Here is a 13,757-nt window from a genome sequence, read left to right as displayed (position 1 = left end):
TGTTTGTGCTTCTGTGTTTGCAGCCGTATGGACAGCCGGGTCAGAATGACATTCACAAGCAGCCTCTGCCTCCTCTACCAGGTCAGTTCTGTCTCAATCTGCTGTTCACCGGGCATCCGTCGGCCCAAAATTGCACCAAACGGCTGATTTTTGCTGCACAGTTCCTAAATAAGTGGTCGTTTCGCGCTGCTTTGTCTCTGCAAATTTGTCCTCGAGGTTTGTGCCTCCAATCAGAGCCCACATTCCCTCTCTCTCTAAGATGTAATTCCAGATTTTTCTCCATTCTTTGTTTAGTTGTTTTGTTTTTTGTGCGTTTCTTGGTGATTAAAACATCATTTATTATGCGCAGCTTATCGATCCGTTCTATCACCAGCGGGACTAAATGGTCTCAGGGAAAATTTGTAATTGCAGTTTTTCTAACAAATATAACAGTTGTCTTTTTTTTTGGTACATCTTAAAGCTTTAGTTAAATATTTATTGTATGAAAGATTGATTTAAAAGCATGTAATGGTGTTTCCCTGTCAAAACCGCTCCATATTCTAATGCAAAGATGAGAAATTGAAGGTAGAAATTTAATCAAATGTGTGTTTAGCGCACTTAGAACAACCATTATAAAAGCTGTGCCCGTGTTTAGTTAAATAAATTAAATAATTATCATTAAAAAATGGAATTATTTCATCAAGAAACTTACAGCACTTGTCTGTAAAGTCATTTGTGGCTCAGGAGCAGCTTCTAGAAAATTCTGCAATCAAGTTAAGAAAAGTGATAATAATTCTTAAAAAAATAAAATCCAAGTCAGTTGGTTTCATCATAAAGATCCTAATATGCAGCCATAAGTGTGTTTTTTTTAAAAATTGTGATTTTAATTTGAAAGCAATTCAGTTTTTTAGCTCCATTGAATTATTTTTTTCTTATTTTTTTATGAGAAATAATGAAACAAATTAGGAGCTGAATTAACATTTTGCCTTTTTAAAGAAATAAATGTTCCTCTTTGACTTTCTAAGTAAAAAAAAACATGAATGCAGGACTGATTCTTGTCTCTTCCTGACGAGCAAGTTAGAGAAAAGGTGAAATTAAAGAGAGTTTTCTTGCAGCCTTCAATTTACTGAATCCCCCCTTTGACATTTCAGACGATGCTTTGATCATTTCAGACTGAATTTAACACAAATACGAGCTCAGCAGGCGAAGCGTTTCTCCGTCTGTCATGAACTTTCTCTTGATTTTTTTCCAGTTTGATTTGGTTTCAGGTCCTGCATGTTCAAAACTTGTTGGATTTGTAGCATTTGTTTAGCAAATGCATGACAGAACTAGTGAGATAAAATGTGCAAAACGATGTTTATGAAGCAATGATAAATAAAAAGTCCAATGTCCTCATTTCTCCAGCACAGACAGCAGAACCAGTAACATCTGAGTTTATTGATCTGGAGCATTTAATACTTGTTTGATGTCAGAGTTTGGGTTTTATTCCATGTAGTTGCTTCATCTCAAACAAAAAAAGAGAGGGAAAAAAAAAGAAAAATCAGATAATAAAAAAAAAAGCTAAAATCAATTTGTACACTTTTAATTCTTCATTTTAAGAATCCAAGATGGTTGGAAATACGGGAAAATGTAACTTTTTGTGTAAACACTGGCTGCAGTTCACCTGAATATTCACAGATTTTTTTCTCATGTGATTGTTGGTCACAGCTGAGTCAGTCATGGCTTCACAGTTCGGCCACAGGGCGCAGAATTTTTCATTTTTTACAGAATATGTTTACTGAAAGCGGTTTATTTTTGGCAAAATTTTCAAGGAAACGCATAGAATAAAGAGATTTTGAGATTAGATTTCCTGGAGAGCGGCACGTCACGCACGATTGGCTCCAGAATTGTTGGAAAGGTGGAAATTGAAGGATTTTTTTCACAGTTTCTTGCTCTGACAAATACATGTAGTTTAGTCCCTTTTTTTTGAAAACATCGTGCTGTCACACCTGCCAGCTGTCGGGTTGATCTGTCAGTTAGCTTCTCCATTAAGTGATGAGTTGTTTGGTCTAAAAATGCCAGAAACCGGTGGAAAACGTCAGTCAAATGTTCAGAGATGATCAATTTGCTCTCATAGATGTTTCAAGAAGCAGAAAATATTCACACTCATTCTGTTCCTAGTAATGTGAAGATGCGCAGAGATCGCTAATGTCCTCTTTCTTCACCTCATTTTTCCAGTGGGCGCCAAAGAAGGAGCTCGGGAGATGTTCGACGATCCTTCGTACGTCAACGTGGACAAACCTCGACCTCCAGCTGCAGCAAACGGAAACGCTCACAGAGACGCTTTTGATATGAGTAAGTGTCAGTTCGAGCTTATTGGTTGGTGAAAACGCAAGAAAACTAAATTAAAAAAAGGTGCTTTTCTGGCTTTAATTGCGTGAACCTGAGCGTTTGTCAGCGATTTACTCACGTTTACATCGACAGAATCTGGAATTATGTACTTTCTTTGCACCTTTTACTACATGCACCCTTGATTTATCTGCTTAACCTGCACATATGTTTACTTACAAGTGCACATTGTGTGTACTTTTTGCAATATTATATCTCGAATTCTCATAAATCTCTAGCAGTGTGCATAATCAGTTGCACGATTAGCGACTTAACACGGCAAATATGCGACATATATCGCTGTTTTTAAAGGTTAAACATGCTATTTACTGCATTTTTATTTCCTGTTTGCACCTTTCTGATTGTATTTTAAAGAAAAACTGTTGTCTGATGATGTGATTTCACTGACGGGATTAATTTCGTTCCACTCTATTCAATGACAACAAAGTAATTCTATGCTGAGATTTCAGCGTTTCAGTTCAGCTTATTGTTACTCAAACGTTTTGCAGGTCCAGCAGTGTAGAGAATAAATATGATTTTTTGCAGTAAAACTGCTAAAATAGAGCTCTTACCCACATAAATAATTAACTAACCTAAAAGCCTGTAATAAATAGAACACATAGTTAAAAATTAAACAAGTAAATGACAAGATTTACAACCAAAATAACCAAATTCATCTTGGGTTTGTTGTGTTTTTCTCCCCCTGTGGACAGAATAAGGGTTAATGATGTCTGTCAGGCAGCTGAGCGGAGCATTTTTGCGTTTACAGTCCATATGTCTGAGGCTAATTGCGGGACTGAAGCCGTCCACAGAAGGCAGCCTCGGAGGAAGATAAGGAAATTAGTCTGTCTTTGCCCATTACAGGAGCGTTTTATGTAACGTTCCGGGCTGCCTGCACAAAGCCTCTCACATTAAAGAGCCAATCAGTGAGCAGCAGCTGTCAGAGATCACCGGGTTCGCTCCGTATGGGACCCGCTGTTTGGTGCTCTGACGCTTTCCTGTGTGATATTAAAAATGCATGTGTGTCTGTCCTTTTCAGAGCCGCTGGACGACGCTCTGGGGGTGTCGGGACACGGCGGTCCGGGTTCGGTGACGCCCTCCCTGGTGCAGCAGCTGCAGTGTGAGACCTGGTTCCACGGCAGCCTGAGCCGCAGGGAAGCGGAGCGGCTGCTGACCCGAGACGGAGACTTCCTGGTTCGAGAGTCCGGGACGACGCCCGGACAGTACGTCCTGACGGGGCAGCAGGGAGGGCAGCCCAAACACCTGCTGCTGGTCGACCCAGAGGGGGTGGTGAGTCTGGGGGGGGGGAGGGCTGGAGAGGCTGTATGAACCACAAAAAAACACACCGGCAGGGTTGAAAGAGATTACACCATTTATCAAGCAAATACTATAAAAAACAGACAGAATCATCAGATTTTCAACTTTCTGAGAGTCCATGAACGCATCATCTGTCAAATTCTGTCACAAATGATCACCAAATCTAGCCTTAAATCATAATATTTCATCTAAATCGCTTTACTCTACATGTCTAAATTAAATAATTCGCCAAAAATAAACCACTTGCATTAACCAGATTCTGTAAAAAACTAAAATATTCTGTTCTCCTCACCACAGTTGAAAAACCATGTTTGACTCAGCTCTGACCAACAGACAGTTTACAAAAAAATCTGTAAATATAAGGCTGAATTGCAGGCAGTGTTCGCACAAAACAGGCGAATATAGAAACTAATTAGAGACTGAAAGGTAATGAGCCTAGAAAAATGCAAACATCCATCCTCGTCATGACTGAAAATTTGTGCAAAATTCAATAGTGTTTGTGCAAAACATTGCAAAAATGGTCAAAAATGACTCAGAAATTGTCCAAAATTGCAGAAACGTGCTGAAAGTGTCAAAAAAATGTATTAAAAAACAGTAACTTCTCTAGAATGGGTGAAAAAAAAATTGGAATTGCTCAGAAATGATCATGAGGAAAATCAAACCTACTGAATCAATATCGAACAATTTGATACCAATTTTTTTTCTCGTTTTTGCAAAAATTAATAATAAAAACATCTACTTTTTTATGATTTATGGCATTCTAACTTCATTATACTGCACAATGAGCCCAGAAACTGCTTGAGGTTAAGAACATAAATTCGTCTTTTTAACTAAATCTTCATATTTTTATCCTCCTTTAAACAAACCAGACTCCACAGAGTGCAGAGCGAAGGAACAAGCTGCACTTTTCCCACTAAAGCAGCCTGATAACTAACTATTTCACTGCATTTGCTGAGCTGTAACATGTGTGAACATTTGCTTTTTCGAGGTTCTAATATCAGTTTTCCTTTTCAGGGAGCTCAGCAGGAAAGAAATACAGACATTGAAAATCTGAGCTTACATAATTTATATTGCGGGTCTAAAAATAGCTCCTTTTCAAATCCATCATGTTCTTTGTGTAATTTTTTAATCTCCTGGAAACCAAACTGAAGCAGGTAAATTGAACGAGTTGGGCTCTTTCTCCTGCCGACGTGTCCGTGGTGGAAACGCACATACGTGTGCTTTTCTGCTTGAATGCACGCCGGTACATCTTCGTGTTTCATTCAAGGGTTTGTTGCTGCAGCCTCCTTATCAGTTATTTGTAATTTATGGCGGTCTGACAGCACAAAGGCCGTGTTTGTGTCGTTCCCATGGAGGTCCAGGAGGGAAAAATGTGAAAAACATCCAGAAACGGCAGGTTTTTAAAAGTTTAAATGTTCTTTATCCTGTATCTGTTCTCATTTTAGCCACTTTAATTCTCATTTTAATCGTTCTGTGTCTCATTTTAGTGGATTTGTGTCTCACTTTAATCGTCTCGATTCTTTTGTGTCTGCTTTTAGTTGCTTTGTCTTGTTTTAATTGTTTCTCATTTTAGTCATTTTTGCGTCTCATTTTAGTTGTTTTGTCTCAGTTTAGCCATTTTGTGTCTCGTTTTTGTCATTTCATTCCTCGTTTAGTTGTTTCGTTTATAGTTTTAGTCATTTTGTGTCTTGTTGTAGCCGTTTTGTGTCTCATTTTAGTAGTCTCGTTCCTCGTTTTAGTTGTTTTCTGTCTTGTTTTAGTCATTCTGTGTCTTGTTTTAGTTGGTTTGTGTCTCGTTTTAGTTGTTTTGTGTCTCGTTTTAGTCATTCTGTGTCTTGTTTTAGCCGTTTTGTGTCTCATTTTTGTCATTTTGTGTCTCGTTTTAGTCATTCTGTGTCTCCTTATAGTCGTTTTGTGTCTTATTTTAGTCGTTTTGTTTTTTACTTTAGGTTCAAGGTTTAAAAGAATAAAGAAGAGGGTTAACTGGCTTTTTAACATAAGCCTGGGCGTGTAGATGGCAAAACTTACTCAAACGTGTTTTTATTTTCTTTCAGGTTCGTACAAAAGACCATCGGTTCGGGAGCGTTAGCCACCTGATCAGCTACCACATGGACAACCGGCTTCCCATCGTGTCGGCCGGCAGCGAAGTGTGTTTGCAGCAGCCGGTGGAGCGCAGGGCTTGAGGCGACACACACCAATGAAATGCTCCACCAAAAATACACACGAGCAAACACACACATGCACACAAAGCAAACAAACAAACAAAAGCCAAAAAACTGAAAAAACAAATCGAACCGGTTTCTCTGCACTTGCTGCTGTCGCCACATTTCCCCGTCGTTCCTCCAAAGCAGGAGCTGCAGGCGCCAAACCATCCCACCGCTGCAGCTCCTCAGCCTACTGTGAAGCAGGGAGGAGCTTTCACAAACAAAATGCAAGTTTTTTTTTTTTAACAGGAAGAAAAAATTAACAAGCAAAGATTTAAAAAAAACAAACAGGAGGAATCAAAAATTGTGGACGAATGGAGCGTCGGACGGATGAATCTTCCCTCCTCGGACTGTTGCTGGAGCGTTTTTACGGCGAAAGACTGAATATATGAACTCACCGGAGCACTTCTGCAGCAAAACTTGACTCTGAGATGATTCTGGCTGGTGCATATGCATTAAAAACAAAAAAAAAAGAAGCTTCCAAACGAATCAGGAGCGCCACCCCGACACCCGCCAAACACTCCCCTTTAAAGGACTTTTGGAGGTAAAGCCTGTATGCAAAACTGGGACTGCTATGCCAATGACCATCACACGTTATTTGTCTGATTACAGGAGGATCAGAATGGCTGGATCTCCCACCCCGACCCCCTTCTTTGTAAACTTCTCCTTTCAGCGCCGCCTGTCACGCCAAAGAACACGAACTCGGTCGCTAACGGCAGGAAAGGAAAGCCATTCATGTGTGCTCACGGCATCGGGAGCGAACAGAGGAAATGTTTTCGGATGATTGTGCCTCATCTAAAAACAAAGGAGATTTTAAGTACACTGATGTCACCTACAAACACAGAACATCTTCAGAAGCGTCGATCCTTTGGACCTGCTGCTTTAACAACTTAGTATGTGTTTGCATTGACAATCTATGGGTTCTATCTTTTTCCGCAGACCGAAAGCGAAAAGATTATTTCTGTGAAAATCAATCGGTTTCTCCCACCGGAGCTCCTCAGAATCAGCTGATTTTTCTATGTGCAAAAACTTCAGGATATTTATTGAATCCGTGCAGAATTTTATCTTCAAACTGTGGATGTTTTCAGAGTTACAGGAGCTTGAAGTATGTAAGTCTGCGTGTTTTAATTTGCGTTACTTTTTCCATCATTTCTGAGCCTCCTAGCTTCACGATTACAGCAGAAAAATATGAAATTTTCAGGGCTGAAAAACACATTTGAGCTCTTTTAATAACCGCAACTAAATAAGTTACATCTATTTCAGGTGTCACGATCTAAAGACTAGATCTCGTCTTTGATTAGCCTGATTTTTTTTCCCCCTATAGCAAACTACAAGCATCAATATAAAGGCATGTATTAGTTTCAGCAGCAAAACTGCACCAGTTTAATGTCTATGACCTAAAATAATTATTATTTTATGGTTATTTCTGGCATTTTTTGGAATAAAAGAAGCGATTTTGGACACTTCTGTGTTGCTTTTGGTTGAATTTTAACATATTTAGGGTAAATCTGAGTACTTTCTGACCAGTTTTGTCATTTTAACAGTTGCTTAATTGTGACATTCTCGTTGTTTTGAGTCCTTTTGTGACAAATTGAGCCGTTTTGAATCATTTTATGTAATTGTGGATCTGATTGAAGTGTTCTGCACAATTTTGTTGTCATTTTGGGAAGGTTTCAGTGTAAAGTTGGAGATATTTTTGACCATTTTCGGCTCATTTTGCAAGTTTTGTCTTTTTAATAATGAATTCGTTTTGACATTTTGGTTGTTTTGAGTGTTTTTGTGACAAATTGAGCTATTTTTAACCATTTTATTGTAATCCTGAACATTTATTTTTCCATTTTAGATCAGATTAAGGGACAATTTTGTCTTTTTGGAAAGCTTTCAAGGCCATTTACATGAAGATATTTTTTGACCGTTGTGGGCTCATTTTTTGGTCGTTTTCAACAAACAGAACAGACAACACATCCAGGGTACCAGTACTTGTTTGCATAAGTCTGTTTTAGACCTCAAACTGTTGCTGTGTTGCTGAAACTATGATATATTCTAATGTTGATGTCAAAAGTTGGTAATAGAGAAAATTGTGCACCAAAATGTGACTTTGTGTTTAGATTGTGACACCTGGAGCGGATGTAAAATTGATTTGTTTGCAGGTTTTTAACAGAGCTCAAATGTGTTTTTCAGCCCTGAAAATGTCATGTTTCTATCTGCTTTACTGATGAAGGTAAGAGGCTCAGAAAAGATGGAAAAAGTTCATAAAAAGTGATAAATTTGGACTCGTAACTCTGAGAATATTCACAGTGTGAAGGTAAAACTTTGCACGGCTTTAGTAAATCTACTGAAGTTACTGTAGATAAAGAATTATTTATTTCTGAGGAGGTCAGGTGGGATTTATTCTCAGATTTGGTTGATTTTAAACGGATTAAACCCCTTTTTAAATGACGGACGATGAGAAGATTTGAAAGGTTTGAAAGCAGTGAATTTCCCTCTGCAAAAAATAATGCAAACTCTGTCATAGTAACTGGTGATTTCTGTGTATCGTGATGGGTTTTTTTTGTTGCTCTGAATCACTTGAGGGAATCGATCTCTTTTGTATGAAGCGAAGCGGCTCGGGTGTAGACGACCGTAAGAGACGAGATGTTGCCCCTCGATGTGCCGTTTGTGTCGTTTTAATTCTTTCTCCGCAAACTCTGGAGGGGGAAAACCTGGAGGGAGACGTCGGCGCTCTCCCTCGGCTCATGGTGTTGTTTTTTATATATCTTTTTAATCGTGCCTTGTTTCCTTCAATGCAGTCACGTCACTTCAATGCAGTCACCTTATGTACTTAATTCTACAGGAAGAAAAACCAACAACCAACACAGGTCTCTCTCTCTCAGTTCTAACAAAGACTCTGCAAAAACGACACTCGGACAGAAACACACACACACAGATCCAGTGATGGCAATCTGCTCTGATGCACATTCTTGCATTCAGCTTCTAGTCACAGATACTTGATGTCACCGTCGGGGAAGGGGTGAGGGTATTTCCTGATCATCTGTAAATAACATCCGATTTCTTTTTTTTGTATTATTTGGAGCTTGATTCTTTTCCTTTTCTGTGTATTTAATGACTTATTTGATGGGTAACACAGAGTCAGACGCCACGGCTAGCGACGGTAACGCCAGCTGAAACACACACACACACACAAAAAACCAAATCTGAGAAGGGATCCGACAGCCTGAACCTTAACCGCCATCGAGCGTGAAATCAGACACACACATACCAGAGCTGGGTCGCGCTGTTCACGCGTTTGTAGGTCACATAGGGAAACCGTGTGCTGGAACAAACCCCGTGTTTTATCAGTGAACTGGTCCTGTGTTATCGTTGTTCATCACAGTTGCCTTTTGTTGCATGAGAATCCTTCGAAAAACAAACGGAAGAAAAAAACAAAACAAAAATCTGTGTTGTTTGTTGTTGGTGATGGTGATAGTTGTTGATCGATGCTGTTGTACTTTTTAATTCTTCTCTTTTTGTTGTTGAAAGCCAAAGGTTACTTTCGAATAGCGTGCACAGATTATTGATTTTTACTTTATATGTTTCTGTTTTAATACTTTTTGTTGTTGATGATGTTGTTGTTGTTTTTTTTTTGTTTGTTTTTAGGGAAACACGTCTGTTTACACCTGTATCTGAAAATATAGATTGCATATATAAATACATATATCATTCAGCTCTCTTTGTGAGTTTGGATTTTGCTGTCATCAAGTCACATTTTGAACAACAGACGTGGAGCCAAAATAACTCTCAGCAGAGGAAAAAAAAAAACCTTCAGCATGTTTTATTTTGTAAGTTTAACTGAATATTTTAAATATAAAGCTTAACCCCCCAGTATAATATATAAAATCCAAATTTACCATTTTGAAAAGTTTAGTTTAAGACCCTAAAATATAAATTTACTTGACTAAATTAAATGTTATTTTTATGTAAATTTATCAGATTAATTTAAATACTGCATTTAAGACTGAACAATATTATTTAAAATACACATTTGCCGGATGAATTAAATATTTAGGCCATGACTGAACATATTATTTATTATGTATATTTATTGGACTGGTTTAAATATTACATTAAGATACACATAATATCAAATAATTATGTTAAAGTGATAAATAATGTAAATACGCTGGTTAAAACCTGACAGTATTAATTACAATTTTGATATTAAGAATAAAACATTGACGATTTTAAATATTACATTTAAGAAATTACTGGTAATTACGTATTAAATATGATTATGAAAAAATTTTCACTGTTTCAATTAAAACATTACAGTATTATTCATAATCTAAATGTACCTGACTAATTAAAAAATAAAAGTTCGGATCCTTCAATATTATGTACATAAAAAATTAAAGTACACAAATTTACTAAATTAATTTATAAAAGGATGTTAAGATGCTACAATATTACTGAGTATTACTAATTATGTAAATTCAGTTTACTAATTTAATTGCTGAAGTTAAGCATAAAAAATGTACACGACTTGTTTAAAAACTGAGGTCAAGAACCAATAACATTATATTAAATGCAAATTTACAATTAAATGTTAAGTTTCAGTTTATTTCATACGTTTGTGTTTTCTTTACATATTCGGGTTAAGACCACATAACATTACATACAGTGCAAATTTAACTAATTGATTTAAATATTGAGCCTATAATATTATTTTAAAAAATTCTAATTTGCTACAATATTACTGAGTATCATTATCATTGCAATTTTAACTTACTAATTTAAATACTAAAGTTAAGCATAAAAACATAATAAATAATAACATTGACATGACATTTAAAAACCGAGGTTAAGACCTAATAATATTACATAAAATGCAAATGTATTTAATACAACTATTTTAAATGAATCAAATATTAAGGTTAAGGCCACGTAACATGTAGCACAAATGTAGCCAATTAATTTAAATATTGAGGTTAAGACAATACAATTCTATTTATTATGAGTAATACAAATATTAAGGTTCAGACACTGTATTTTTTATTTATTTTATTTTTGAAAATTTACATGAGCAATTAAAATATAAAATTTGGGAACCCAAAATATAATTAAAAATGCAGATTTAACTGACTAAATTTTTAGGTTAATTCCCCACAGTGATAAAAATAAAATGGGAAAAAATATAAAGGTCAGTATTAACTAAAAAACAACAACAAGCAATTAAGGTTAATCCACCACAATTTTATACATGATACAAACGCCTAATGAAACCAAAGATTCCCTAAAAGCAGCACATTGGCTACAGCGGAGAAGAAAACTCACTTTTAACCTGCAGCAGAACCAGGCTCAGGGAGGGCAGACGTCTACCTCACCTGGTCGGGGTGAGGGTTATTGGGAGAAAGCAGAAAAACAGACACATGGAGCTCCAGAATTCACAGCAATAGTGCAAAGAGATGCACTGGAGAAAAATCACAGAATACTCCAGTGTAAATTGTGCGTTTATTACCTTGTCTGACATGCTTTGAGATCCTTTTATTCGTCTGTTACAGTAAACTTTAATGCAGTGAAACAACAAAGCCCAAGCTGCTGGAAGCCCTGTGACATACTGTCCTGAACAAAGACTGGGATGGAGCTGCTGGAACTCTCCTGTTTACAGCAGGAGGCTTATTCAGGGATTATTACAGCCCCAGCAGAGTCACTGTGTGCGAGTGTCGGGAGGGGGGGTGGCAGCATAAATAAAACAGAGCCGGGGGGTAAACAGGGTGTTTAATCGGTTGGCGAAGAGTTGAGAAAATGCCGGATGCGAGTGGAGGTTATAAGTAGAGGTGAGCAGGAGGCAGACCTCCTCAGCTGCTGCACGAGTCGGATCCTATTTGTTTCGCCTCGCCTTCCACTTCCTCCACACCCACGTCTGAGGCCATGCACCCCCAGCGACCTCTCCCCCAGGCCATGCCCTCCTCGTCCCTGGGGCAGCACCTCAGGGACATGGCCATGGGGCTGGGACGAGGCAAGAACCTACTGGGAGGAAACTTCGCCTACGGGTTCATCCAGTCCATCAAGGAGTGCCTCTACTTCCTCCTCTGCTGCTGGTGTATTAAGGAGATCCTGGACTGACACTCTGACAGCAGATCAAGTGGGAAAGCTTTGGTATTTCCATCCTTCTTGGTAATTCCAACCAGTTTTTAAAAAAAATCTCATCAGACATGAAGTGTTTGATCAGCGTTGCAGACGGAGCATCGGCAAGTCTTGTTTTAAATGTAATTTATGCAATAATTCAGTTCAAAACAATGTTCTTAAAGATAGAGGATGTGTTTGCTAAATTATTAAATCACTGAATGTGTTAAAATGTTTGTTTTTCAATGTCTTTAGGATGCTCATTTGAAGATGCAACAGATGTCCATTGTGGGTTTTCTGAATTCGACCCTGATGATCTGAGATTTCCAGGAACTTGGCGCCTCTGATGTTCACTGTACAACACAGCCTGATGTGGCAATGAATAAAGACATTAAATGAATAGACGAATTGATTTTTGTTCATTATTTCATATCTAAAATGTACTGGACAGCGAGAAAAATGATTAAAGCTTTAAACATGCCAATAATAGGACTTTATTTAATCAGTGAAAGCTTGAAAAGTGGCATTTCTTGATGGATGTCCAGTTTATGATTAAAGCGAAGCCCATAATTATTCATAGAATAATAGAATTCAGCTAATAATAGAATTTTTCTTCCTGGAAACGGCACAAACAACAGATGGCAAAAAAAATGGTGCTGGAGATTTTAATTAAAAATGTTCTCAGTTTTTCATAGTTTGTTTTGTTTTTTAAAGTTTTAATAAAAATACAATGACCAGAAATATTCACACCCTTGAAACTGTTGACAAATTTTGAGAAAATGCAGCTTCTATACCATTCCAGATGCTTCTGTTGACTAAAAAAAATTCAAATATGGCAATGTGGCTCATCCACACTGATGCTGCACTCAAGACGTTTAATGACTATAAAGTCACATCCAAGTGTTTTCCAGGTCCAGTGTCCACAGTTTGAAGCGTCATGAAAAAGTCCAAGTTCCACACCTAAAATTCTAAAAGTGCATGGTCAAAATGATTTACACTCCTTGAAATTGTTGTCAATTTGTGACAAAATGCAGCTTCTATGTCATTACAAATGCTCAAGAGCTGTGCAGTGGTGACTTTTATGCTGGAAAAACGTATAAAATCTGCAACAACTGTCTCCAAAATATGTTTAGAAATAGAGAGTGACAGAAAATGGTTCATCAATGTATAGAAATAAGTCATCAGAATATGTTGAAACTATCTAATGCCAATGAGAGAAATGTTTAGAAATAGTTTTACACCTTGAAATTGTTGCCTTTTTTTGGGAAAATACAACTTTTATCTCCTTCCAGATGTTACTGGTGATTCCTACCATGTTCTAGAACATTCTAATCCACTATAAACTTCCAAAGTCCGTTCCAAGTCATTACCATGAAACCAAAGATCTCAGGATGAACCTCCAGTTTCACATTTTAGCTGCTCACAAGATGTCTAAAGTCTATAAAGTCCTATCAAAGTGTTTTCAAGGTCCAGTGTCCATAGTCTGAAGCATGATGAAAAAGTCCAAGGAGCTCCACACTGAAACATGTCAAAGGGCTGCTAGGAAGACAGATGTGAGCCCTGCACTGGAAGAATGGAAGAGGACAAGAAGAATCCCAGGATCAGCACCAAGAGCATCCTGATGGATGTGAGCACTTCTGGTAGCAACATGTCCATCAGACACTCCAGCAGACCAACAACAAGGCTGGTCTCCATGGATCAGACCAAGGAGGACTCCACTTCTCCAAGACAGACACACTACAGGGCTTTGCAAAAGTTCTGTTACACTCGGTTTCATGATCTTTAGAG

The 13,757-nt window shown here is 37.7% G+C and overlaps 2 protein-coding genes across 4 annotated transcripts in view; both read left to right on the top strand.

Annotated features, from left to right (window-relative positions):
- The window catches only part of shc1 (SHC (Src homology 2 domain containing) transforming protein 1), a 49,580-nt gene extending 40,010 nt beyond the window's left edge, over positions 1 to 9,570 (top strand). For all 3 annotated transcript variants that reach the window (XM_022204809.2, XM_022204807.2, XM_022204808.2), the window contains 4 exons: positions 24 to 81; positions 2,197 to 2,313; positions 3,386 to 3,636; positions 5,718 to 9,570. In XM_022204809.2, the coding sequence (XP_022060501.1) occupies positions 24 to 81; positions 2,197 to 2,313; positions 3,386 to 3,636; positions 5,718 to 5,846 (555 nt within the window). In that variant the 3' untranslated portion in view covers positions 5,847 to 9,570. The remainder of the gene's footprint in view (positions 1 to 23; positions 82 to 2,196; positions 2,314 to 3,385; positions 3,637 to 5,717) is intronic.
- A 108-nt stretch (positions 9,571 to 9,678) lies between these two features.
- Positions 9,679 to 12,369, top strand: lenep (lens epithelial protein). Its single transcript, XM_051956335.1, has 2 exons — positions 9,679 to 12,112; positions 12,225 to 12,369. Exon 1 carries the CDS (start codon positions 11,775 to 11,777, stop codon positions 11,967 to 11,969), a length of 195 nt encoding a protein of 64 aa, XP_051812295.1. The 5' UTR covers positions 9,679 to 11,774; the 3' UTR covers positions 11,970 to 12,112; positions 12,225 to 12,369.
- Positions 12,370 to 13,757: the final 1,388 nt, after the last annotated feature.

The sequence above is a fragment of the Acanthochromis polyacanthus genome, chromosome 12 (assembly GCF_021347895.1).
Source record: "Acanthochromis polyacanthus isolate Apoly-LR-REF ecotype Palm Island chromosome 12, KAUST_Apoly_ChrSc, whole genome shotgun sequence".
Taxonomy (NCBI): Eukaryota; Metazoa; Chordata; class Actinopteri; family Pomacentridae; genus Acanthochromis; species Acanthochromis polyacanthus.
This window is presented reverse-complemented; position numbering and strand designations above follow the sequence as displayed.

What these genes read in the sequence shown, in the direction of transcription:
- lenep (XM_051956335.1), top strand. Translation starts at nt 11,775, where the DNA reads ATGCACCCCCAGCGACCTCTCCCCCAGGCCATGCCCTCCTCGTCCCTG.